This window comes from Morchella importuna (genome assembly GCF_003444635.1).
Source record: "Morchella importuna strain M04M26 chromosome Unknown Morimp01GS008, whole genome shotgun sequence".
In the NCBI taxonomy this organism is placed as follows: Eukaryota; Fungi; Ascomycota; class Pezizomycetes; order Pezizales; family Morchellaceae; genus Morchella; species Morchella importuna.
In genome coordinates, this window is record NW_025763405.1 from 1041820 (window position 1) to 1069284 (window position 27465).

The 27465-nt window shown below is 47.8% G+C and overlaps 7 protein-coding genes across 7 annotated transcripts; 4 read left to right on the forward strand and 3 right to left on the reverse strand.

Moving 5' to 3' along the window:
- Positions 1-782: 782 nt before the first annotated feature.
- On the reverse strand, positions 783-1941 carry LAJ45_03759 (uncharacterized protein; the record flags this gene model as incomplete). Its single annotated transcript, XM_046113343.1, has 3 exons — positions 783-1337; positions 1421-1636; positions 1696-1941. The coding sequence occupies 3 exons, from the start codon at positions 1939-1941 to the stop codon at positions 783-785; spliced, it is 1017 nt and encodes a 338-aa protein (XP_045973636.1).
- A 1361-nt stretch (positions 1942-3302) lies between these two features.
- Positions 3303-4977, forward strand: LAJ45_03760 (uncharacterized protein; the record flags this gene model as incomplete). Its single annotated transcript, XM_046113344.1, has 3 exons — positions 3303-3361; positions 3428-4880; positions 4945-4977. 3 exons carry the CDS (start codon positions 3303-3305, stop codon positions 4975-4977), a joined length of 1545 nt encoding a protein of 514 aa, XP_045973637.1.
- A 547-nt stretch (positions 4978-5524) lies between these two features.
- Positions 5525-8076, reverse strand: LAJ45_03761 (uncharacterized protein; the record flags this gene model as incomplete). Its single annotated transcript, XM_046113345.1, has 4 exons — positions 5525-6111; positions 6159-7076; positions 7130-7808; positions 7888-8076. The coding sequence occupies 4 exons, from the start codon at positions 8074-8076 to the stop codon at positions 5525-5527; spliced, it is 2373 nt and encodes a 790-aa protein (XP_045973638.1).
- Positions 8077-8829: 753 nt separating this feature from the next.
- On the forward strand, positions 8830-10024 carry LAJ45_03762 (uncharacterized protein; the record flags this gene model as incomplete). The annotated part of the gene is made up of 6 exons (XM_046113346.1): positions 8830-8911; positions 8972-9089; positions 9146-9385; positions 9441-9550; positions 9608-9816; positions 9911-10024. The coding sequence occupies 6 exons, from the start codon at positions 8830-8832 to the stop codon at positions 10022-10024; spliced, it is 873 nt and encodes a 290-aa protein (XP_045973639.1).
- A 3162-nt stretch (positions 10025-13186) lies between these two features.
- Positions 13187-16626, reverse strand: LAJ45_03763 (uncharacterized protein; the record flags this gene model as incomplete). Its single annotated transcript, XM_046113347.1, has 2 exons — positions 13187-15755; positions 15989-16626. The coding sequence occupies 2 exons, from the start codon at positions 16624-16626 to the stop codon at positions 13187-13189; spliced, it is 3207 nt and encodes a 1068-aa protein (XP_045973640.1).
- A 2446-nt stretch (positions 16627-19072) lies between these two features.
- LAJ45_03764 (uncharacterized protein) lies at positions 19073-19362 on the forward strand (the record flags this gene model as incomplete). Its single annotated transcript, XM_046113348.1, has 2 exons — positions 19073-19171; positions 19255-19362. The coding sequence occupies 2 exons, from the start codon at positions 19073-19075 to the stop codon at positions 19360-19362; spliced, it is 207 nt and encodes a 68-aa protein (XP_045973641.1).
- A 4118-nt stretch (positions 19363-23480) lies between these two features.
- On the forward strand, positions 23481-26431 carry LAJ45_03765 (uncharacterized protein; the record flags this gene model as incomplete). Its single annotated transcript, XM_046113349.1, has 6 exons — positions 23481-23675; positions 23767-24095; positions 24148-24526; positions 24585-25272; positions 25325-25697; positions 25750-26431. The coding sequence occupies 6 exons, from the start codon at positions 23481-23483 to the stop codon at positions 26429-26431; spliced, it is 2646 nt and encodes an 881-aa protein (XP_045973642.1).
- Positions 26432-27465: the final 1034 nt, after the last annotated feature.

Genomic DNA, 27465 nt, shown 5'->3' on the forward strand with positions numbered 1-27465 from the left:
ACGTTCTGCGGCTTTATTGACAGATCTCGTTGTCCCCTTCGTTAAATAATAGATCTCTCATACAAATTTCGTCCCTCTAATATATGGTGGCAGCATCATCAGAAGAAGGGGTGGGTAAGCTGGGGATGATTAAGAAAAAAAATTACCATTTAAAGCCTGAGTAGTGTCTAATGTCCAATATCACCAGATGTGCCAGACATGTACCAGATTTTACAAGGGAGCCGGACTGTGGCCGGATTATTTCGTGAAATCCGGCAACACCGGACCAGCGTCCAGATAATTCTATTGCCCGGTACTAGTACTATCCCATCGACACCAGGTGCACGTACTAGTTGATACAATCAATTTCAGTGTCTGATGGTCGAAGCTTTTTTTTTCCTTCACTTTTTTATTTTTTTTATTTTTTTTATTTTTTTTCAACTAAATACCTACAACACTGGCTACTATAAGAATATATATATGAAAAACGAAGTGAGGATCAATCGATACAATGTTAGTGGTACGGCTCCCAGGTCTTCTACAAAGGTATAAACCTTGGTGTTAAGAGTCCAGCGTGAGACAGATGTTCCCCCACAAACCCAAGAACAGTATCCACATACACCAGAACAGTATCCACACGGCCCTCGAGCTCAGGACCAGTGCCCATGTAATTATTCCCAGGACCAGTGTCCATATAATTCCCAGGACCAGTACAATGATTTCCAAGTTCCCCCACAAATAATTCAGGTAATCATAGTCCTTTGCCTCGGCGGCCTGGCTGGGCAGGCACTCCGGATCCATACTCATTGGTGGCGGGGATCCGGTCCCGATACATTTCTAGTAGCACTAGGTCTCGAAGATAGAATCCATTCACTTTCCAATGCTGAGGCTGCAGATATTCTCTTTCTCGGATCCGCTTGAATCAGGGACTTCAGTAGGTTCAAAACATCCACACTCGTGTCAGGCTCTAACAGATCCAACGGAAGATCCTCCGTTCCAGCACAAAACCCTATCAATAAACGAAAATCTAGCTCTTCTCCACCCAACGTATTTCCCCCCACCACTCCGCTGTACATGGTGTGTCCCGAGTTATTACCCCTATCACGGAATAGAAAAGGATTTACAGAGGTAAGCATCTCGTACAGGAGGATGCCGAGAGCCCACATATCGACGGCTTTGGTATATTGGCGACTCGGGGTGAAGCCTTTGATTTCACGCCGTGTCATTGGCATTATCTCGGGAGCGAAATACCCATGTGTCCCAATATTGGTCCGGAGCACGGTATTCATTTCGATCTTCGCGATGCCAAAGTCCGAAATTTTAACATGTAGAGGATTACAAGAAGCAATGAGAATATTCTACACATTATACCAACACTTAGTAATCAGGTTACAATGAAGGTTCTAGCGATATGATGCCCGGCAAGAGAGAAGGGGGATACCTTTGGCTTTAAATCCCGGTGGCATATGCCCAGTGAATGGAGGACTTCTAGTCCTGTTAGAAGTTGTTTTGTGATTTCCTTAGAATGGCTTTTGACCTCTAATCGATGATTTTGAATATACTGGCTCAGATCCCCGTCTTTGATGAACTCCATTGCGATGTATATGAAGGCTTTATCTTCATACCACCCTAGAAACTCCACAAACAGATCATTTCGCTATAATTAGAGAGTTAGTATCCTCTCAGATATTGGCGTGAATGTTGAAAATAACTTACATGGGCGACTTTCGACAATATCTCAACTTCCGTCAAAAACGTCCTGGTTGAGGGCGTGATAGAAGCCCACTTGTTGATAGTTTTAACGGCTCTAAAACTAGTCGGCCCACCCAGTGTTAATTCCTGCAACCACACAGTGCCAGATGCACCACTTCCTATAGCACGCCTTGCGCTCCACTCTTTCTCGTCATGAGTAACACCTTGATCACCATCAAATTTAGTCGGAAGCTTCCAGTTTGATGACATGGGGAATTATGTGATAGAATATTACAGTTGACTATTGGAATTCTTCGGCAGCAGGGGAGCTTCGAGTATGTTATACAACGATTGTTGCACCTCATGAATAACAGTGGAGAGACGTAAAGCAACTAATCAGAGAGCTTGGATTCGCTAGTTGCATAAAGTGCAGCTACGTGTTGATAGTGTAGAAATTTCCTAAAAGAGGGTTCTTCACACATACCTGCACACCCTGTAGGAATCTACATGTATTCACGAGTCGCTCAAATATGTAATTGCTATTGAAGTACCGTAAAATCCGAGAAATTTCGTTGCGCTATAGCACGGATAAATGCGCATATAGACCTATCAGAAGCAGTCTTTTAACGTCAATCTGCAAGCAGCTTTGGTGTAAAGGATCGCTGCTGCAACGCAATGAAATTTCTCAGATTTTACGGTAGAAATGAAATACAAGACTTTGCGACTGAATGTGCGCATCCTCTTGGACTTCAGGCCTGTTGTGAGTAGGTGCGTACCTACTCTACATACAACTCTACTTGGTAGCGTCGTCCATGAGATAAGTTGGCTCGACTCGAGCCCAAAGCTCGAATCTTAGTAGAGATATACATATGTCGACAATATCCTTTTATACAATATTGTATTAAACCCTAACCCTATGAACCTTGCGCGACTGCTACCTCAATAAAGGGTGTAGAAAGCATCGAAAGTCAACAATAGTGGCCATTGGAAGGTGGGGAGCCAGATGTATTGCCCGGGTTGGTTGGCATTTTCCTGCCTGTTGGCAAAGTGTGCTCTATTCTAATTGGTTAAACCCACCAACTATGTACAGAAATATCTGCGAGCCACGACAGTTCACATTATGCATCCAAGGTCTCAAACATTTTCGGGTCATCTTTCATGGCACCAAAGTTCTTTGCCTTCATACCAATGTTTAAAAAAAAGATCCGGGGCTATTCACTAAAGATTCGATTATCCATTCACGAAAAAATCTATGGATCACCCGAACACCTTATAACTATGTAGAACTACATAAAATTTAAATCCCAAATATCGAGTAGTTCAAATATCGAGTAGCTTAACTGTATAATATCAAAGTGTCCATTATATATTACATCGCCTTTCAGACAACAACTCTCCATCTAATTTTTCAACCCCCTTTTGATCGACAGGCTAGCGCTGCGTATATCCCAAAATGGCGATCAGACCCCCTGTTTAGAATCATCCTTGTGCTACGTGCGCAGCCCAATCATGATAGCCTTGTGAAACCCCGCTTTCCCCGACCACCCTTCTAGAGTCCTAATATATACCAGCAGGTATGCGCGCTTCCCCAGGATATTCAAGAGACCTTAAAACCTTTCAAGGATCACATAATGGCAGAAGCTTTCGGAGTCGCGCTCGCTATACCCGGCATTGTGGAACTCTGCATTAAGTTGGTGGAACTGTGTTGTTCGATGGATTTATGTGAGTGTACGTAGCTAACGAACATTGCTCGCAGATATGGCCAATCTTTAGTTCGAAAGTACCAAAACTACCAAAACTATGAAACTGAACTCGGCGACCTCATCGTCAAGTTCGAGGCTCACTGGACAAATTTGCGACTACAAATTGAGTTCTTCGCCAGAGTCCAAGATCGTGTCGAGGAGCGCCACCGTCTCCACTTCGAGAAGCTTGTCAGCGTGCTATCCAACAAGCTCAAGCAAATCGGACTCAAGATCGAGGGCATCGCTGTCCATGTCAAACGAGTGTTCCGGCGGGCCAAGTTTGCCATCATGGTGCAGAAGTCTCTCCAAGAAGCCATCTCCGAATTGGTGGAGTGGCAGGATCTGATACAGCCATTAATCTTTCATCTTGCGAAAACAGAGGACCCAGTTGTCGAACAGAGGATTAATGATGCGCCTGCGGAAGAAAATGTTGCGATATCAACGGTGCAGAACATGAGGCGAGCATTCAGCTCAGCAAAGCCTCCAACGAAGGAATCAGTGGTTTACCATGCTGATAATAATTTCTGGAACCCTGAACTCAGAAAGGCTATCCGATACAGCGCTGTTCAAATTCACCGGGTTCCTGGTCACAACGGCCGTCAACTTCTCATTGACGCCATCCCCTGCAGCGGGCGCGATCCGACCGCACGGCGTACAATCAAAGATATCCGTGAGCTCGTTCAAGTCCTCCGACTAGTGGATCCCATGACTTTCGGAATCCCCGTCTGCGCTGGGATTGTGAATGTCAAAGACGACAAAGGAACGCTCACCAAAATTGAAATGGTATTCAAGGTACCTGAGAACTTGACTAACCCTCGGTCCTTGCGTGATGTTTTGGTTTCACAGGATCATCAGAACGACCCTATCAACGTGCGGATGCAACTTGCGAAACGCCTTGCAAGAACGGTCTCATTTGTTCATTCAAGCAACTTCGTGCACAAGAACTTTCGTCCAGAAACAATAGTTATTTTCGAGTCTCGTGGACAATCAAACGATAAAATCTTCATCAACGAGGTTGGATTCCCGTTTTTGGTTGGGTTCCAAAAGTTCCGCTCCGCAGCTACTACGCATACCACGATGATGGGAGACTCGGCATGGGAAAAGAACCTTTACCGGCATCCAGAACGCCAAGGAGAGTTTCCGGATGAAGTTTATAGAATGCAGCATGATATTTATAGTCTTGGTGTTTGTCTATTAGAAATTGCGCTTTGGAAATCCTTTGTGTCATATGACGACTATGGTACCCCACGGAGATCAGAAAATTTCCAGTGCCTGGATAAGAGGTCTGGGAGGGAAGTGAAAGAGGAGCTTGTCAATATGGCTCGAGAACTAGTGCCGAAAACCTTGGGGAACCGATATGCGGAGGTGACGATAGCATGCTTGAAGTGCCTGGACGACGACGATGGTAATGATTTCGATCTTATGGACGAAGAGGGAATATCGGTTGGAGTTGGATATATTGAGCGGGTAAGTGTTCTAAATGTTATTCCGGCTTATCAGTGTATATATATCAGGCTAACATTGGTCCCAGATACTGGGAAAGTTGGAAGAAATAACCGTGTGATTACCAACAGGACTCAAAACCTTTTTCTTCTCCCTTGCGGCCTTTTCCATTGCTTTCTCCCTTGAGTGATTTGCCCCGAATATACCCTCTCTGTCAGATTTGGCTACCACCATCACGCATACCGACGTGATACCGCCATCTTTCTAGAGCACTGCTAGAAACTTAACAAGAAATGCCTGATGCAATTCCGGATAGTCCATTGTGGTAAGACTGGTTATGGTAGAAACGAAAAAGGGTTTAAGGGAGTCGTTGAGACGTTGGATTTATGTTTCTAAGCTAGTGCATGTATGAAGACTATTAAGCCTTATTTAGACAAGCCTAGCTGCCAAGCATGCGAGTGATGTTACATGAGTCAAGGACACCACACCCCAACGCTCAACGGAAATCATTCTGGGTGAGCCATGTTCGAGAATCCGTATCTATACGTGTACACATCTATAACACATTGGATGGCGTTTGATTTGTTTACTCATCCCAATCGCAATATTATACAAGTAAAGTGCGCTTTCTTCTTGCTTAAAGTCTCCCGCGATAATTTTCCCTCCTCCTAGATCATATTTGATTTAGTTCTCTCCCCCCTCTTGCTTTTCTTCTTTATCTTCTTACGTCTGGCGCCTTCCGCTAGTAACTGTGACTCGCCTATAGCCACCCCTTGCTCACTACTGCCAGAATCATCTGATAACCGACCCTTTCGGGTCTTGGTATTGACGAACAAAAGTCCTGGGACTCCCGGGCTTTTGTCTGCGATAGCTCGACTCTGGAGCTCGTCCGAAAGCGGTTCGCCACTGAGGGATTCATATGGCGACGAAGAGATCAGAATATAACTTGAACTATACGATCCTTGGGAAACTTTAGATCCATTATTTGCTTTTGTGCCGTTGTCGATTGAAGGCGTGGAAGTTTCTACATACTTGGTTGATCCTGGCGCATGATCTGTGTTTTCTTGCTCGTTCCTAAGGCGTTGTCTTTTGGATGATCTAGGTTCCGTTTCAATGGCTTGAGCTTTCTTGCTCTTCGAAACATCATCCTCCAGTCGCCTTTTGTTGCTTGGTGCATCCGGAGTCTGGGATGAAGATGCGTTGGAAAGTTGTGAATCCAAATCAGATGGATGAATAGAAGAGGAATGATGTTTATCTTGGAAAATGAGTCCTCCTCAAATTCATCTTGATATCCACGCTGACCTTCATCTCCATTATTTTTATCATCAACCTGCTCTTCATCTTCCGCTCCCTCTTCAATATCCGCAAAATCATGCTGCTGCCGAAGAGGGCTGAATCCTTGAGGTCTGTTTATTTCATTGGGGAGCATTTGGGAATAATTTACCTCGGGAGCAACCTTCCCTCGGTTAGAAACCATCTGCTGTCTGGATATTATTGTTTTTATGGGAGAGGAAAAAGACCGGCGTGGTGATGAGTATTGAGCTTCTTCCTTAATCGGGGTCATCAGTGGAAGAAGGCCGCTATAAAGCTGTACCAATGGGCGATTCTGATAACGATTCAGGTATATCTGATTAGGATCTATATATTCATCCTCATCCTCTTCATCCTCTTCAACTTCCGCCTCCTCCTCCTCCTCTTCTTCTTCTTCTTCTTCTTCTTCTTCTTCTTCCCCCTCCCCCTCTTCTTCCTCTTTCCTCTCCTCCAGGCTATGCTCACCTATTCCCCAACTCTCTCTTCGTTCGTTCCCCCCCCCCTCATCTTCTTCGTATTCTTCCTCTCCATCTCGGTCGAATCCCATCTCTTCGCCTTCATACTCCCCATCCCCAACCATCTCTTCATCCCCATCTTCATCCATTTCCTCTTCAGTCTCTTCATCGATAAAATCCTCCTCTTCCTCATCCGTCTCTTCCATTTCATACCCACTTCCCGCCACAGGAGACGAAATGACCTTGAAACCTCCACTCCTCAGTGGAATCTTTGTAGCGCTAATACTCCTTTCTGGTGAGGGAACAAATAATTCTTCTCCTCCACTTATAGGCCTGCCTCTGTTTTGAACATTCCTTCTCCCCTCCGATGACTGGGTTGCAATCGCTTCCGAATCACCTCCGACTGTTGGCCTTGAATCTTGTCGATTTGGGCTTACTCTCGCTCTTTGGGGACCTATTAACGTACAATCAACACCGCCGGTAAATAATGATTACGAGGTAACTTACACTTGATCCCCGCATTCACCCCCATAATACCTGTTTCACGAACGCCCCTCCTCCTCACTTCCGGCTTTACAACCTCCTTCAGTCTCTTATCTGGCCTTTCGCTCCAATAGTTGCCTGCAATCTCATCTACCACCCCCTTTACTTTTTTCATCTCTTCCCTGGCCGACGACGAATCCGAAGAAAGGCTCTTTAATAGTATCTTGTTCTCCCCGATTCTCTTTAATATCCGTTGTTGAAGACGGTCGGTATAGTTGCTTCGCTCCACCATGTACTGGTACACTTTTTCTACTGTGACCCGTCCTCCAATAGGCGGTGGAATGATAAGTTCAGGCGAAAGAATAGGTGGAGATGAGCAAAACTTGGAGATATCGATATCAATCTCCTCCTCTTCAAATACCTCTTCGTCCTCTTCGTCCTCCTCGAACACCCCCTCTTCTTCCAGATCCCCTTGCGCCTTTTCCACGTCCTCCTTCTCCAACTTGTATGTCGAGAGTAGCGCCGGACTCATTAGCAGTGTCGGACTCAACGGTATCACCCGCACCTTCACCTCCGTCAAAGCACGCTGCTGCGCCTTCCTAGCACTATACTTCCACATTGGCGACGAATTCTGGTCCTGCTCCTCAAACTCATATTTCTTGAATATAGGCGAATCCGGGTTCCTCGGCGGCGAATAATCTATCTAAACCACACCCCGCGCCCACACTCGCATTAACCAACCAATTATGGAGCCAACGTTAACTATCGTGTGTCATATCTACCTTCTCCTCGATCAGGTTCCAGACATGCTGCCGCGCCTTATGCGGGCACGCCAGACACACCTCCTCCCCCGAGTACTCCCCGCTGCGCATGCGCGAGTGGCGAGTATCCAGGAACTCGAAGCAGCCGCAGCGCTTGCAGTGGCTGGGGACGTGCTTCCGGCGCGTGAAGGGTGGTGAGATGGCCGACATTGGATTTTCTTTTCCGCAAAATTATTGCTTCTGCTTTTTTTGGATGGGAAAAACGGCTTTAATGATGGGCGGCGGTCTTTGTTTGGTAGGCGGCCCCTTTGTGGTGGTGCTGGTGTTTCATGGAGGAGACGGCCTTTGTTTGGAACAAAGAGATACTTACATGGAAATGACTAATGTGCTTTGAACCCCGAAGGCCCAAATTTGACCGAGGGTTGGGCTTGTCCGTTGGGGTTTCTGTGAGATGGAGGAAGGTAAACATGCATATCCCTAGATGAAACAGTTCGGTGATCTCGTAACTACATTCTGCTCGTATAGCGGATCCCCACTGGTTAAAAACTACGAGTGACATCTAATGACTCACTCGGTGACCATGGCGCGATCCATCCCATTCATCCATTCCCCTTGAGCGAGAGCCACAATCAATCAAGCATAATTAATTACGCCATGCAATTATATTAACGAAAACAGTTGACCCCTCAATATACGCAAGGGGTTGTTCTGCATATAGCCATGCCGGAAGCAGCTGTCTGTCTCACTCCTCACGGATGCGGGTTCGGGTTCCTTAGCATTGTTCCTACCACTCTACAACCGGTCGGTCATGGCATACCTATGTCTCCGGGGTCTATATATAAACCCGACCAGCTATAAACCTTCTTTTCTTCCCATGACGCTTCCAGTCGGACATAGTCACGATGCGGAAGACGTGGTAGTTTCTTCACCTTCTTTGTGTAGATTGGATTCGGCGCCTTCACGATGCTCTCTCTAGCCCGAAAGCAGTACGGGGCGTCTCTCTATAAGTACACAAGATGCTGTAACTATCTATCTTCCCGGCCAGGTATCATGACCCCAGAACAAATATATAGATATCCATAAACAATAATATACACTCTACCAGCCACCACCATGCGCTACCTCATGCCCCTCCTCCTTCTCCTCATCACCCTAACCTTCACCGCCTCTCTCCCGCACACCAAGCGCCAATCCTGCTCGTCACCCATCCAACGCCGCGCCTGGTCTCTCCCCCTCCCCCTCTCCCTTCTCCCCACCTATACTAACATATACACAACAGGCACACCCTCAGCACACGCGAGCGCCTAAGCTACCTCGACGCCGAACGCTGCCTCATGTCGCGACCCGCACAGACTGGCGCCGAGGGCGCAGTAAGCAGATACGACGACCTCCTCGGCGCCCACCAGCACCAGGCGGGGTGGATCCACAACACGGCATGGTTCCTGCCGTGGCACCGCCTGTACATGCGCGCGCATGAGCGCCTGCTGCGGGAGGAGTGTGGCTACGACGGGGCGCAACCGTGAGTACCGCTTTAGTTAGGTGACGTTTGATATAGGGCTGACAGGCAGGGTTAGGTATTGGGACGAACCGCGGGACGCAGGGCGGTTCTCGGGCGCGGACATTTTTGACGCGCGGGAAGGCTTCGGCGGCGGCGGGGAGGGCGAGGAGCAGTGTATCCGCGATGGTTCTATCCCCGATTCCCTGTTGGTTTTGGTTTGTGCTGACGGGAGAGAGAGGGAAGGCCCGTTTACGGACTACAGGCTGCACCAGGGCCCCGGCTACGCGTACGAGGAGCACTGCATCAGCCGCGCGATCGACGACAATGTCAGCAGCTATATCGGGCAGGACGCGATCGACGAGTGTCTGTCGCAGCCGGACTTCCAGCGTGCGTGGCCGTGCATAGAGACGAATCCGCATACGGCGGGGCATCGTGGAGTGGGTGGTGTGATGGTGAGTTGATCTCTCTCTCTCTCTTTCTTCTCTGTTCCGTTTCTTGATCATGTTGGGTGGTGGGTGTGTGCTGAGATGGGATGGAGGGGTGTAGGATAATGCGGTGTCGAGCCCGGGGGATCCATTGTTTTATTTGCACCACACGTTCCTGGACCGGGTGTGGTGGCAGTGGCAGGAGAGGGATTTACAGCGTAGGTTGGGGAGGTGACGGGCGGGGTGCCGAGCTTTGCGGAGGACGGGCACTGGGTGGGCATCAGTCTGGACGATGTGATGGATGTGCATGGCGTCATACCGAGTGTGCGCGTGAGGGAGCTGATGGATATCAGAGGACGGGCGCTGTGCTATGAGTATGAGTAGTGGCTACATGCAGTTGTGATTGCAATTGAATGAGTAATGGAATGGGAAGATATACCCGCGCGGCCGCTTTGAAGCCGCTCAAAGAACTGTGGCGAGTGATCTGGCAGCCAATGAGAGTCCGTTTTTTTGCAGTATTCAGATCAATTACCTCTTTTGTCTGAGCGGCTTCAATCCGGCCGCGCGAGTATTTCGTGATGTGACATGGGAATGGACATTGGCAAATGGTGTAACATCCAGAAGACAAATTGGAAGGAAGGGTTTCAAGTCTCACGCCATGATGATGTGTGCTTATCACGTCCTCGGATAAGCTGGTTGTGAAGAAGCAACTGGTTTGACTGTTACGAAACAAGAAAAGAAGAGAACCAGAGCACACGACTGACAAGATGGATCGGAAATATTTTATTCACAGAATTAACACTATTGATCTCAGTGAACGTAATACACAAAAGAGGAAAGTAAAAACAGAATAAGCAATAAACGATCATCTTGTCTTTTTCCTCAACTCTTCGCCAGCGGCCAAAAGACAATGAAAAAAGAAAATAGAACGAATAAGCTCATTCGCGTCAACTGGAGGCAGTGTAATACCAGTGACACAGTGGGATCATCGATGCGCAAGCACAGAGCAATGGTCCCGCGGCAAACAAAAATAAGTATAATCAATAAATGGTTCCATAGAACCGTTTCAGAGATTAAACTGAAAAGAACAGATACTACACTTGATCTAAGCCACTGTGAGGGGGTTAGCAGACATTCAATCCAAGAAAAAAAAGTCGCAATGATTGGGAAAAGAGGTGGTGATGATGAGAAAGCGAAATGTTGCGGGTAGACTTACAAAGGCAAAGAGAGCTGAGGATTTAAGAGGGAGCGGGGGAAGGTCCGTTATATATTATTCGAACACTTGGCGCCCAGCCATATTTGGCCGCTTGACCCTAAGCCCTCAGGGGGGGGGTTTTCCAAGATGAACACACTATCCCTGGCGCTGCAAGGAGCCTCATGGCGTTTTGGGCCTGCCGATCGTGTCCCAAGAGGGAAACTGGAACTCTCGGAAGAGATTGTAATTGATCATGATAGCAATGCCAATAGGAGGAGGTTAATATTAATTACATACTCATATATTGTAACTCAAAAACATAAAGCTCCAGAATGTCAAATCCACTTGGTTGAGGGGCAAGGAACACCCACAAAACCGACAAATTAAACCGCAAACCCAAACCGACCAAGAACGCCCCCCCCCCGGAGCAGCCAGATATACACACCCATTCCCAACAGCATCGTTGTTGCCCCCCCCCAGATGACGGTACTCGGCACCATGTGTCATCACTCGGTCCTCAAGCGCTAGCTAGCTGGCGAGTGGCTCAACATTTTTTTGGCCACTCGTCACCAACATTTATACGTAGGTATGTTTCGTGGCAACTTTAATATAGGGTCTAGTGGCAACCCTACCCCGGCTTTCCCTCTGACATGGATTTGTAGGGGGCGGGGGTTAAAGGATAGACCTACTGTACCCCGCTATCATGATCAAGCTTTCTGTGAATCATTGGCCATCACTCGCACGCCTCTGGGGGGCAACAGAAGCCGGGCGGTTTGTTGCGGATGACAGGAACTACCGGTTTGAGGCTATCCGATAAAACTACGACGAGGAATTGTGGAGGCCAATTGCGATCGCGAGTTGTTGGAGGGAATATTGGAATATTGGAAGGTATTCGGTGGGGTGGACTCCAAACCCTCCACCCCACTCCACCTCCTCGGCCACCTCTCCACCTCCTCCACTTCCCTCCACCTCTTCCTGCTCTTCCACCGACATCAACCTCCCACTCCATCCCCCAGTGCTCTTAGCTAAAATAGGACTATCGGGTCACGGAAAACCCACTTTCGCAATAATTCTCCCCATCACTGTACCAGGGTAAGAACCAAAAAATGCAAGTGACGGAAACAGTAATGATTTGTACAGCTATCGGTAGAATTATTGCGTTGAAAAATTGCCCTGCTCTCGGCGTGATCGTCGGCCCCTGTCTCCGCAATAATTCTACCGATAGCTGTAGACGCCTTCCCGGGCCATTCGAACACCCCCCTCACTCGAACAGTTGATGCTTATTGGTGGAGAAGCCCAATTCAAGAGGTACAGAAACCGGTTACAGCGCAGATATTTTCTTTTTTAAGTTAACTGTTCGAGTGAGGGGGGTGTTCGAGTGGCCCGGGAAGGCGTCTATACGAGTACCTACTTCTTCTATTACCTGACAGTTATTGCTCTATATCTAGGGTTAAGGATATATCCGCACTCGATTCCCATTGGTGGTTATCCCTCACGGTCAAATTCGCAGCTTGCCTCTTTAGCCCTTCTTGGCAACAAACACTGAATTTGATTGGCTCTCTTACCCAACGAGGTGCATGCACCGTGTCATCCGTCTAAGGAATTAAACTTGTATGGGAGATCTATTAATTGATAAGAGACGGATACGAAGTGATCCGCGACCTGTAAGGCAGCAGCCAACATCTGGACTGCTCACGTGCAACCTCCTGGTGTTGTGAATATCGATCCCGATGCGATAACAGACGATACTTACCTGGTCACCACACACCCAAATCTGGTTTGTGGAATGTGACCTAGGAACAATTTCTCAGTGTCTGGAGGTATCCCGCCGTGAGGACTTCTTGCGTAGCTCGGCACTTGTCGCCATGTCGGCGCAAAAGCCACAGTTCGCCACAGGGGATATGCGGAAACGGGGGTTTGTCATCCTGCATTACAGATCTTCCTCTACTCAATGGCGGAATTTACTTTATTGGGATATCAATGCCTAGGTACATGTAGTACTTGAGCTTAAAATCGTAGCCCTATAGTCAGAAATAGACAGTTCAAAGTTCCCGAAAATAGAAATGTAGGTCTTGACCTGATATTGCGAGTGGTTAAAAATATTTATTGTATGTGCGACGAGGGAACCATTCACTAGCCATCCCATCCATAGGGCTCCTTCATCCCCCGTCTCCCATCCTCCTTTGAAAAAACATTCGTCCATCATACAATGCCAAAGAAAGGAAAAATCAACTCATTATCTATAGGCTTGTCTATCTGCTCCAAAATCAACTTGAAAGAATAATCCTTTGCCAGGAGTTGGTACTGCGGCAATACCCCTGGTCCGCACGAGCCCGTTCCCAGCCCATGATGGTCAACATCAACCCTCAAAATCGTCTCGTTCAATCTCGTCAATTCGTGGGGATGCTTGGATTTCTCCAAATCCTCAGTTGTGTAGTGTAAAGCTGTAAAGTCTCCGGGCTTCTCAGTGAAAATAACCTTGAGTCCATATTCCTCTTCGCATTTGACAGCAAGCCACTTGGTGTCCGTCCTGTTCCCGCTCTCCTGGGGAAACTCGTAATTTGTATACATGTCGTCAACAGTCTTGTGCCAGATGCCCATTGCGTTTGCGTCCTTCTTGTCCTTGTAGGACTCTCCTGGCCCACGGCCATACCAGCTGACATCCTCCAGCTCGGGAGGAAGGACAAATGTTAGACCACAGCGAGCAAAAGTTTTCGGATGATTGCCCTCTAGCTTAGTTGTCACCGTGAGCTCAATGGACCCGTCACGGAAGGTATAATCATAAATCGTCGAGACCCCCCAGTCGAGAACTGGAGGGGCAATACGTGCGTATACTCTACAGATAATTGCAGCCTCCCCGTCGACATGATTCCATTCCACCTTCTGCACGGATTGCTTTACGGCGTGGAGCATGAAATCTCGCCAATGCTTTGCGTCTCCCCCGTGACCCAGATCGTTGTCGGTCGGCGCGCGGTAAAAGCTGAGGACAGGACCCTTCTGTATCAACTTACCGGAGACCGAGGACGCCCACCTGAGATCCCCGGTTACCATGTTCAGCTCGAACCTGGATTTGCTGCCCTTGACGAGCAAGAGACGATCATCCCCACGTTGCTGCACCTTTACGATCCCCTCCACCGGGAGTCTCCTTCCTAGTTTCGCGGGCGGGACGGACCGAATAAGGGCCTCAGACCAGGCGACAAGGTGTCCAGCCTTGGCCCACGTGGTGTCCTGCTTGAGGTAAAAGTGAATTGTGATGGAGATTTCATTGCTGTTTAGTTCATTTTGGCGAAATGGCAAGACAACCTCGGAGGTCTCTCCCGAATCGATGACCGGCGATGACAGTCCCCCCTCGAATATCGGATTGCCTGCAACTTTCACCGCCCATACACACGCCAGGTGTTCGGTAACCTGCCAGTCGTAGCAGTTTGTGATTCTCGCCTTCAGCCCGTCAATCTCAATCAGCACAGGTTGTATCTGTCTCTTATACTCGGCCAGCCCGGGGGTTGCACTGTGGTCGGAGAACACCAAACCGTCCATGACGAAATTCCCGTTATTCGGCTCGTCACCAAAGTCACCACCGTACGCATAGTACTCTTGTCCATCCTCTGTCTGCGTCAAGAGACCGTGGTTCGACCATTCCCAGATGAAGCCACCCTGGAGTTGGGGATACTTCCTGAACGCCTCAACGTACTCCTTAATCGCCCCGGGGCCGTTACCCATAGCGTGACCGTATTCACACAGAATCAACGGTTTGTCGCCCCCCTTCTCGGCGAAATCAATACACTTTTGAACAGTGGGGTACATCCAGCTAAAAACGTCCGCAGTCTTCGCTTCGACATCACCCTCGTAGTGGATCAGCCGAGATGGATCAAACTCTTTAATCCATGCATACATTGCTTCGTGATTTTGTCCGTAAAACGACTCATTACCCAGAGACCACATGAAAACACACGCCCTATTTTTGTCACGATGCACCATCTGCTTTGCACGGTCCAGATAGGACTCTTTCCACTCTGGGTTATCTGATGTCCATCGGGCAGCATTGGCATAAGTGATTGCTTTCTTCTCCTCGAAGGTCATGTTGTCTCCCGCCTTACCGAGTTTCAGGACTTCGACAGAATCAAAGCCGTGGCACTCGAGATCTGCCTCATCAATGACATACAAACCATGATAGTCGCAAAGATCATAGATGCGCGTGTCATTGGGTTGGTGGGAGAGTCGGAGAGCGTTGATATTGTGCTGTTTCATCAGGATTATATCGTGTTCCATGAGCTCGTATGATACAGTCCTCCCACCGGTCGGGTCGTGTTCATGTCGATTGACACCAAAGAGCTTGATCGCTTTGCCATTGAAAAGCATAAGACCATCCTTTATCTCAACGCGCTTGAACCCGATCTTATGGGCCACCACCTGTGCGCCCTCAAGCGAGAGAACGAAATGGTAGAGATAAGGCGTCTCCGCGGTCCACTTCTTTGGGTTCTTGATATTGACAGAGAATTCTATCGGTTCAGCGGTGTTATCCGTGATCTCCTGCGTGACATCAACTACAACGGTTTTCGCATCCGTCCCAAGGAGGCGGAGTCGTAATTTCTTGCCTTTCCTCTCACTTCCGCCCGTGGTGACAGCACATTTGAGGACTGCATGCTGATAATTGTCGTCGAGTTCGGTCCTGGCGTGGAAGTCGTCGATCCGGGAGAGGTTGGGGAAAGCGATGAGATAGACGTCACGGAAAATCCCCGAGAGCCACCATTGGTCTTGGTCTTCGATATACCTGCGGGTAAATCATTGTCAGCATTGGGGGTGGCGGGGAAACCGAAAGATGTCTTAAGATAACGGATCCAATGAAAGGGACAATGATAGAGAGCCAATTTCAACCCAGCCAATCCTTTAGAATCAGGTCTCGGAATCCCTAGATCGGAAGCGAGTGATTACAATTGAGATGAGAGACAAAAGAGCCATCAACACGACTAATAGAAACCACACTTATGTAGGTGAATAACGTACGAGTGATCGCAGAACCGGTATACTCTCACAGTAATCCAATTACTTCCGTATCTCACATAGTCGGAAACATCGAACTCTGCCGGATTCCTGCTTCCTTGACTGTATCCAACAGCTTTGCCATTGACCCAGACGTGGAACGCGCTGTCAACACCTTCAAACCTCAACCGGTACTGGAAGTCTTCAGTCTCTCCTCTTGGAACCTCGAATTCGCGCTGGTATGTCCCGGTCTCGTTTATTTCCGCAGGAACATTTGGAGGGTCTACGGGGAAGGGATATACAATGTTGGTATAATGGGGCGCTCCGTAGCCTTGGAGTTGCCACATTCCCGGCACCGTAATATCGTTCCATTCTCTGATGTCTCGGTCTTCTACATCGGTCTCGGTTTCGGTCTTGAGTTTCTCGGCCCCTTTCGGGATTTCGGGGGCCTCGAATGGATTCGGGGTATGATGGAATCGCCAGGTGCCCGACAAGGACTGTACGAAAGATGATTGGAGGTGGTCATAAGTTAATGCTGTTTCTTCACTCTGGAACGGGAAGAAATGTGAGCGGGGTGGTAAGGTATTGCGGTGGATGATGCTAAGGTTGTTCCAGTCGGGTTTCGAAGCAGGAAAAACCGAGGGAGTGGGCGAGGGCCCCATGGCGACGGCACTAAAACGGTGGGAAGGGTAATTTTGGAGGGTGGAACAAATGATGCAAGCTGCCTAAAAAAAAACCTAAGGGAACGCGGGCACAGGTACTTTTATAGAGCATCGCTCCAAGTGTGTTCTGTGCACTCTTGGGGGTTTACATACACTAACTCACATAGCTAATTTTTGGGGGCACCTAACCTATGTTTCCGCTGTGGAAGTTATACCAATCGATGAGGTTATGCAGGAAGATACTCACACACCCACGGAATTTGACGGAGGTTCAGTCCGGTTGAGAGAACGATAGATATATATCAAGGACTGATTTGATAGATAGTAAACAGACGTCAGTGGTCCGGGCGATCCCACGCTTGAACCACGATGTAAAACGTAACGATCCAGCCTGGGAATACCATTCCTAGCTGGGGAACGAGAATTTGGTGTAGGGAAAGGAAGGGCCTACAAGGTGGTCTACCGGTCAGTTGATACTTCGAAATTAGGAATAGAAGGCAACTAGCTCTCCCCTAAGGAGACCTCTAACCTTCCGAGAGCTGTCTGCCTCAAGGCTGAAAGTTAGGTGTGTTGTGACAGCAGTTATCAACCGGTTTTGAATAACACTCCGGCTATGTTGGATAGGATTGGGTTTTTCAAAAGTCCACGAGTACACCGTGCACCATTTATGAGCCCCGCCCAATACCTCGAGGTTATGTATTATATACTACGTACCCAAGCGCCTACTTAGCACAGAAGTAGTACCTGCAATTAGGAAGCTAAGTCTAGGTCTCGGCGAATTTTTCTGACCGCAAGCTTTCATTTTCACCAAGGGTTCAGACATAAAGTCAAGTACCCCGTTAGCCGGGCCTTACCAATAAAAAGAGGGAGTGATATTCCGGCTAGTGGCTTTCCTTTTTTGGGACTTTGATCTTGGCAATACCAACCAATCAAAAAAGCACTGACCAATCTAGAAGCCCTAACCCACAACACCACTGATAAATCTCACGATAAAGATTTGACTGCTCTAACTGAATTTCAATCCTCTTGGAGAGGAGTAAATCAGAGCGCTTTCACGGGGGAATAAATAATCAATTTTGAAAGCTCCTATTTGCCACCCAGCAAAGCGGTGCCCGCAATCAGCAGTTTTATGCCCATCTTGTATGTAGATTGGCATGCAACCATCAGTCTTTCTACCAGAACTTGCAAAATTGATGGTTGGTCTAAAAATCTCTATTCAGGGATTTCGTGGACTTGAGCAGATTACACCTCCACGTGAGCTGCTTGTTGTACCTTCAAAGGTTTCCGTTAGCCGGCGAGGTTGAGAAATTATTGTAGTGCAAGCTCTGACAGGGTATCCTTTTAAGGACGAGACACCCGGACGTCGATCAGGTTCCCTTAGTTATCCGCCACCAATTCTTTAAATTTATGGGGCCCCTGTAAACGCCGCCTTACAGCCGTCTAGACAGCTTCGGTTTCCACGGGCGATTTCGTTTTCTTATTGGTGGGAAACACTGGACGACATCGGTAGAACTATTAGCCAATCGACGACTATCAATCAATTGGCGCTTCTTTGGGTGGATTGCAATTCGGTCATTGAGCCTTTAGATGGAGGTACCGCGTGTAGCGGAAAACGGCCAACTGCACTGTTTTAACACGGAGCCCTGAATTGTTGAATCATCTTTGGTTGACATGCCTAACTATAAAAGAAAAAGGTCGCTGACCCAATTAAGAGAAGCAGTAGTCGAGTGCTTAGGCATGTCTCAGCTCAAAAATTACTTGCTAACATCTTCAGACGATCTTATTTGAAACATGACTAAATTATGGTAGATGATACCTTTTGGAGATCCGAAAAAATCTTTTGGATCATTTCTCAGTATTTTCCCGCTCGTCATATTTCTCATGCCTCTCATCTCGCAAGATCACAACTCTCTACAGTCAATTCTGTATTGCCAGATACCATCCTTTTTTACACCACTGTAACTCGGACTTGTTGGATTTTTTTTCTGATCAGTCACAGACACGTTGGATGATGTGGCAGATATTAATTACTCACATCCTCTGGTCCAGAGGAGAGGGTGATTATTTCGATCCTGTGTGCTACTACTCCTTTTCTTTTCAGTGGCTTGCCCAATATCGCTCCTCGAAATCTCACTCATGTCGCATGTTTTATGTTGCTGAATACGGGGACACGTCTTTTGATTTCTCTCTTAAACCTTCGGTTATTCCGCTGAACCTGCATTCCAGATACGGCGACATCGTGAATCTCAAAGGTCTTAGACAGTTGCTGCGGTCGGGCTCCTACTCTGACACCCCTCTTTTTCCGCTATTGGCCCTTTCTACGGGCTATGGCCTACGGAAAAACCTGATTTCCCCTCGTTCATTAGCTTTTACTTTTTACCCTTGCCTTATGCTTCAAACCGACTATTTCAAACTGTTAGGGTGAGGCAGGCTCATCTATGCTTGCATGATTCTTACCCCATTGTGCTTCCGTCTTCTTCCTCGAGATTCTCCTACGGACCGAAAACCCGTAACCTTGAGTGACCCTTTCCTTCTCTTTCATCCTGTAAGTCCTCTTGACGTTATGGATCAGATTTTTTTACTCTTTTTATCCTGATGATCTTATCCATTCTTGTTTCGTCGGACTAGATTTCGTTAGATCCTTATTCGGTCGCCCAGTCAGTGAAAGTAAACACGCCAACACACCATCTACGGTCAACGGCCATTTCTCCCTTTCTTACCCTACAGGACCCCTAGGATCCTTCGGTGTCCACCAGTAATCCATTCCAGCACGTCACGGCCTTAGATTCCTGCCCGCCTTCCTCACTGCTCACAATCCTGCGTTGATTCAATTCGAATCCATCATCCATCATCCATTCAGTCCATGGAACCGGGTCCGCGGTCTACTCGACGTTCCATCCATCACGAACCCCATCGCCCCGGGACGCCTGATTCCTACGTCGACAGCCTGAAGAAGGACACCGAATACTAACGGCACTGTTTTTCAGTGTAACTAGATCATTTCGACGAAAAAGATGACAGAATTAGAAATCTCTTCTTCCCGCGGGACCGAAAGAGTTGTAGGGGATTGATGTCTGCTGACTTTGTTCCAGCGTCTACAGTTAGGGGGCACGACAGTACTCATCGTGAGATTTACACCTCGTCCCATGGGCCTATATTACGAATTCAGTCATCTACTTTATTTTTCCAAGTCTAACAAACCATTACAAGCAGTTTTAAACCACGATCCCTATCGCTTCCCTTTACGAGTAATATTCAGGTCATGGTGTCGTAGAATACCAATTTATCACTCGTTTTTTTTTTCGTTGCTACCTCTACAATCCTTACGCGACTATTCCGCTTTTGCCTCGGTCACATGGCCGGTACGCACGGCCCAGGCCATATGTTTGGAGAGTCACGAAATCTGACTCGACCTACGTACTGCCGGCTAACGGTGATACCATGTGTCAATGACAATATTGTATGTAGTTTGGTCTGGTTGAATTGCAATCCAACCATGAAGAATGGTTGTGTGGTATCGAATCGTTTCAAGCCAAGTGTGCCGAAGTTTCATTGATTGTACAAGAGTGATGCTCTTGCTATAATCTTCGCTGGTGCTGTAATCTAGAGCCATGATCTTCATCTTTGGGTCTTCGGCCTTTACCCGACTGGCCCTTCTGTCATGATCAGCAAGGCATATGCTGCTTTACTCAATTGCCCGATGCCAAGGCCATAATGACGTCCTTCTTCATCAGAATGGCTTAGTTGTCGAAGGCCTTTAACAAGATGACAATCCCCCCCAAGGTGCCTCTCGGTTTGTGAATAGCATACCCATATGTAGAGAAATAATCAATTGAGATCGTGCCAAGAAGCGGCCACGTCGCAAAAAAAAAAAAGGCTCCGAAATCCAGCCTTAATAGTGTGGTGCCTGAGCATCATGATGGGCCATTATTATAACCGCCTCGTCATGTTAAGAGAAGCTGTTGAGGTATGTCTCAAGGCACACCGGAACAACAAGCGATATGTCTCGATGGTCTTCTGGAAATCCCATCGGGCAACTGCTCGTTGAAGAGTAGAATGCTTCCTCGGTCTGATCTACCCTTGGTAATGCGTTTTCTTTCCACCCACCGAGGACATGAAAATTGTGAAATACGATTCTGACCCATGGGTGTTTTACACTCACATCGAAAAAAAACTCTCTCTCCCCTCTGAACCTCCGTACCGTACCTGAGGGAATGAGAAAGGTGGGGAAAAAAAGAAAGGGAAAAAAGAAAAAAGGGAAGGGGGACCGATCCTCGGGACTAAACCTCAAGCTCTTGACGCACACGTGTGTGCCGTGTGCTTTTCTACCCATATCCGTAGAGCTATATACAAACATGGCGTCGCCAGTTATTTGCTTTTCAGCTAGTTAGTTAGGCGCGTACGTACAGTCGCTCACCTACTGACGGCGGATCCTGTCTGATGGTGCTGTTTGCAGTAATTTGCCTTGGCGTCCAAAACCTAACTCTTTTATTGGCCTCAAATCCCTGACCGTCAGACAGGATCCGCCTTCACCCCGTGAGTGACTGTAGGTACTGATGCTTACTTCCTGTAGTTACATCATTAGCTTTTGAGTATCGCCCTACATAAATATATGATGTATGTGATGAAGCTAAATATTACCATCCTACCTACATATCTGGAGAATTTTCCAACAGGAACGCCGGGGGCACTGATCGAGAGAATTGCTACAGACTGTCCGATTGTACTAAAATCCCGATTACCAGTGCGGTGGTCAGTGGCCCAGTGAGAAGTAGTTGTGATTATGAGTGTAGGCTGCATTTACCCCGCTGGCTAGAGGGGGGAGGGGGGAGAGTTTGGAGATACGCATATTCTATCATGAGACGAATTTTTTGATGGGAAGGGAAAGGCATTGGATTGATTGTGGGACAGTGGGATCAATGCCCTGCCCAGAGTGTGCGGACCCGGCACAGTCTGGTGTAATAGGTCTTTTTCGTTTGATGACTTATTTTCTCGGAGATATTTGAGACTTTGCGCTGAGGGATCCGGAGTCTTTTTTGATAGACTTGGCATTAATTAGCCAAGGAATTATAGATCCAGCCTTGCATTTGACTCCCAGAGAGAGGGCTAATCGCGAAATTAGACCTCCACTCCTTCTATCCTTTGTAGAATGACTAAATGGTGGCCTTTTTTTTATGAGGATTCTTTTATGATAAAATTCAGATGCAACTACACCTTCTATTAAATCCACAATAATCTAGCTAAGGTATTACTCGCGCGGCCGGATTGAAGCCGCTCAGACAAAAGAGGTAATTGATCTGAATACTGCAAAAACACGAACTCTCATTGGCTGCCAGATCACTCGCCACAGTTCTTTGAGCGGCTTCAAACCGGCCGCGCGAGTAGTTGTAGAAAAGGTTAAATTTTCTCTCTCACCAAAAACTGGGTAACGCCGATCAGTGGCAAGCAACATCTGGCTCCATTTTTGACCACCCCAGATCAACGAAAATCCATATAATTCCAAGCTGGATGCATCCAGCGCAAAGTCTCTATCAGCGTCGGAGGGCTCTCGGGGGGTTCTCAAGGAGGCTTTTCGGGGGTATTTTGTATGGGATTAGCACACCCCGAGAACACCCCGAACTAGCGTAAAATTTGAACACTAGCGGAGGTTTTCTAAACCTTAAATACCCCCGGCGAACATTAAATCTTTGCGAGTTTGCCATACAAAATCAAGTATTTCGGGGTCTTAAAATCTCTCCGAACCCCTAGACTCTCCGAGAGCCCTCGGGGTCACTCGGACATTTCTCGGAGGAAGTTCCGAAAACTTATTACACCAGACTGTGCCCATGGTGTCACACATAACATAGTCTGGGAATGAGACTAACCCTGCACTACTGCAGCAGAGTATCGATTTTCAAAGGTGGTCTACCGGAATACAGCGTTTCTGCGCGAAACCCTAACCCTGCATAACAAACAGCCCACACAAACAAAATTAGGGTCGAATTGGGCTAAAGGATTATGACTGCAGGGAGTAATTTTATGTGGCATGGAAAAAATTCGGTTAACTGAGTGAGGGGTAAGAATTATATCCTGATTCCATAAAATTATGGAACAAAGTGAAGAATTGGAAGGGAGGTTAAGGAAAGACGCAATTAACAGGATGGATTGAAGGGGTCCACAAATTGAAAGTCTAGAAGAATGTTATTAACTGGGGGAGCTGAAAGAGCCATTGATTATGCGAATGAGAAGTGGGGGCCGCGATTAAGCTAGGCCCCATCAATTGATAGCCTCTAAGGAATTAATTCTATCTATTCAAGTACGGGGGTTGCAATGGGTCACTGTCTACATATGTTTGGCCGCTCGTGACTGAATGATTCTTTAAGTAATTCTCGTACGATGTTTTCGGATTAAACCCAATCATAACTAGGGTGACGAGACATCCGAGTGATAAAACGTGACGTGCGGGGTAGCGACTCGGCAGGCAGCGGGCCGTCTTCGCTTTTCTTTCTTTCTTTCTTTCTTAGGTGGGGCCCGTGGGGGGTGAGGTAGGGCGCCCGCCAGTGCCGAATTCGGGGAGACGGGTAAATGGGTGAATTACCGAGACTCCCCGTGGACTTCAGGCAATCGGAATGATGGCTTTTGCGCAGTACCTGGATGTAGGTAGATAGCCGGTACTCCAATAAACAGCTGAACACGTAGGTACACTGTCGATGTACTGTCCCCTTAACATCACAAATCACTATTTACATCCTCTACACACACCTGCAAGTACATTGTTCTTTGCTCGCTTACTCTCTTGTGTAATAATTCAAAGGTCGAGATAGACAGCAGCATCTGATAGGTCTTATTCTACAAGTACATAGCTAGTATCCACCATGCGCGTTGCTACAGCTACTATTAGCATAGCGCTACGGAGGATCCCGCTTGATAAGGATTGGCGCGTCAAACAATCCTCCAACATTAAGCCCATCGCGACCTCCTACATACCAGTGGCCCAGTTCCCTACTGTAGTGCATCTGGATCTGCTCGCAAACAACTTAATTCCAGACCCCTACATTGGCACCAACGAGGTTACTATCTCCAACCTTCAATTCTCCTTCTCATCCCCTCTCTCCCGCAAAGAAACACACAGCGGCTAACAAACAGCTCGACACAAAATAGCTCGAATGTCTCTGGATAAATTCCGCCTCGTGGACCTACCGCACGCACTTCACACCTCCAAAGTTGCAGTCAAATGAATCGCTCACACTGGTCTTCGAGGGCCTCGACACAGCCGTCGATGTGTACCTCAACTCGGAACATCTCTTCTTCTCGAAGAATATGTTTATCCCACAGAGTGTGGATATATCTGCACAAGCTTTGACTGCGGGGCATTTCGTATTAGAGCTTCGCTTTCGCGCCCCGAGCGAGTTTGCCAAGGAGGAGGAACAAAGGGTGGGCTATAAAAAGGCAGAGACAGATGATACTTTGATGGGAGGCCATGAGAGAATGTATGTTGAATACTGTCTTGGCAGGCAATTGGGTTTGAATTGACCTTCTCAGGTATCTCCGGAAAGCACAATACCACTGGGGATGGGATTGGGGCCCGGCATTGGCTTCGACAGGGCCATATCTACCGATTTACTTAGAAGTGTATCAGGCACGGATCAATAACTTGAAGATCCTCCCATCAGTAAACGAGTCGCTAGATAAAGCTACCGTTCAAATCTCAGCGCATATCGAAGGTCATTCCGGCAGATTCGTTCTTGTGGAAATTGCAAATCCAGAGGGCGGAGTAGCGCTTAGAAAGATATTCCCTGTGAATGTTGTTGGGGCCTTTGAGCAGGCAGTGGAGCTTGAAAGTCCGGAGCTTTGGTGGCCACATACACATGGTAAACAGCCATTGTATCAGGTGAAAGTGGAGCTATTCAACACAGTACAGGTAATTATATAATGTTGGTCCCAAGTTCTTTCAGAACACATGTGTTAATTTGTTTTAGTCTCTTCACTCTATCACCACTGCCCTGGGACTTCGCCGCCTCCGACTGCAACAAACCTCCCTCAATTCTGTCCCAGGCACCTCTTTTACCTTCGTTATCAATAATGTTCCCATATTTGCCTCTGGCTCAAACTGGATTCCCGGTGACTTCTTTCTGCCACGTTTTACACACCCCCAGGACGAACCCACCGAAAGCAATTACAGGCGCTGGCTCTCTCTGGCTAAATCCGGCAATCAGAACACCATCCGCGTTTGGGGTGGCGGTATCGTTGAAACAACTGACTTTTACAATCTCTGCGACGAGCTCGGACTCCTCGTGTGGCAGGATCTCCTATTCGCATGCGGTAACTACCCGGCAAACGACGAGTTCTGCGCCTCTGTCAAACAGGAAACTATCACTCAAATAAGCAGAGTTGTGCATCACCCAAGTTTGGTTCTGATCTGTGGAGATAACGAGGATATGTGGCTGGCAGGCTTGTATGGCTGGGATTATAATCCGGAGGATAAGAAGGTTGAGAACTGGATGCGTGGGAACTTTCAGCATCGAAGGACGCTAGAAATAGTTCTTCCCGAGGCATTGAAGGAGGTTGGTATAGAAAACACAGGAATCGAGTATTGGACGAGTAGTCCCTTCAGTGGAGAGGGTGTAGAGGCGAATTCGAGGATTAAGGGAGATGTGCATATATGGGGTATATCTCACTCCACTCCTTGAAGTTCACAGAAAACTAATAATACTGGTAGACGTCTGGCATGGGCCTATGTATCCGTACCAATCCTACCTACCTCTTATGGGCCGTTTTGTCTCCGAATTCGGCTTCGAATCCCCGCCCTCAATGCGTACCATAACCAGCATGCTCCCCAGCCCTTCGACCCGGCAATCCCAATCGCTCGAGTTCCTCGCCCATGATAAAGGTCCCGGTGCGGAGCGCCGAGCAACAATGTACATGGGCGAGAACTTTCGCTTCGGCATGGACCCGCTGGAGGACTATGTCTACTGCGCACAACTACTCCAAGCCGAGGCCGTCAGCTTTGCCGTCCGGAACTGGCGGAGGAATTTCAAAGGTCCCGGAGAAGAACTCTGTTCCGGCGCACTGGTATGGCAGTTAAACGATAAGTAAGCCCTCCGCAATCTCACTCTTCCTATAAATGGTACTAAAAGCAACCAGCTGGCCGGCGATATCATGGGCTATTGTGGATTACTATCTCCGCCCCAAGCCCGCTTTCTTCACACTAAAGCGCGCACTGGCACACTTCGACATTGGCCTCGCACGAAACACAACCAAGCGTAATATCCCCATCCTACGCTCATACCCCGAGGAACAGGCCTTGCTGTCAATATGGGGTGTCTCCAACTCGCATGAGTACACAACAGTTCGGATCACACTCGCTGCATTCGACATTGCTACCGGCGCTAGCGTTGCCCTCGACACGCCTCACATCACTGGCACACTCAAGCCCAACCGCAGCACCGAGTTCGGAGAAGTCAATATCCCCGCCGCAGCAACAACAGTGGTTGCAGCATACCTCCACGACCGGAACGGGGAGACGCTGCTCGCCCGGTTTGTCTCCTGGCCTGAACCACTCAAATTTGTTCGTTTCAGCGGCGATCCCGGTGTGACGGTTAAGGTAAAGAATGGTGAGGATAGGGTTGTTGTGACGACGAGGGCACCGGTGAAGGGGTTGGTACTGGAGGCGGGTGAAGAGGGCGACTGGACGGATAATTGTGTGGATGTTGTGCCTGGGGAGGAGCTTGTAGTTGGGGTTAAGAGACTGGGTGATAAGGATGTGAAGGGGAGTTGGCTTTGTGACTGGGAGGGGAGGAGGGGTGTGGAGGCTGTGAGAGAGTAGGGGCGCGTTAGGGGTGTAAGTGGATGTACTGTGAGGAAGAATCAGTGGTTCTAGCTGTAGATGACCTCTAGAGGGCTATGAAGACTTGTATGTTGGATTCTTTTATTCAGGGATAAAAATAACTTTTGTACCCTAAACGTAGAATAAGAATATCGAGTTGTTATGTCATCCTGTCAACCTTAAAACGCGCCCAATAATTGGACCGATATAAGTTAGGGATCTGCAGTAGTAGGCGCATTTTGGCTAAGCACTAAATTGATACTTTAAACCTAACCCTGAGTTTGTGGCCTAATCCGGCTAGTAGGTAATCGGGGGTCAACCTACCCTAAGTGCAGCGACGGATAAGAAGTGATGGAACGCCTCATCAACAAATACCGTATGTTGGTGGCATTCTACCTAAAACAGGGCTTGGGATTAGACGTCTTGACGTCTTGTCTCGTTGAGAATATTAGTGCCACATCTCGCTGGAAGGCGCGATATAAACCGGAGATTACTCGTAGTACCTACCTACGCATCCAATTATATATATATATTTTGTCGCCACTCAGCTTGGTATATAAAACAACAGGTTCGGAGCCTGCCCGGAAGGCTACATACATATGTAGTACATGAACGCTACATACCCAACCGCCAAATCAATAGTCACGTCCATGACTACCAGCAACATGACTACCAGCACCACCTCTATATCTGACCTCGATCACTCCATATTCCGCCATCCGGCGAATTATCACAGATACATGCCAACCACTAGTTTTCTCATACTCAAAAGCATCTACACTCCTGAAGCCAAACCAAAAGAACATGCTGCGCCCAGAAGACATTTCAACATGCTCGAAGGCTACGACAATGTTGCAACATCTGCACCTCCTAAATACCAATTCTTCAGCGAACCCACCGAGTGCTAATGCGTATAGATTATCGGATTAGTGTAAGATAGACTTAGTCGACAAGATCTTGCACAGCCTTCCGGAGTGTTATGAGAAGATTGCGAATACAATCGTTTTTGAATCAGGGCCCGTACTGTCAGGGGT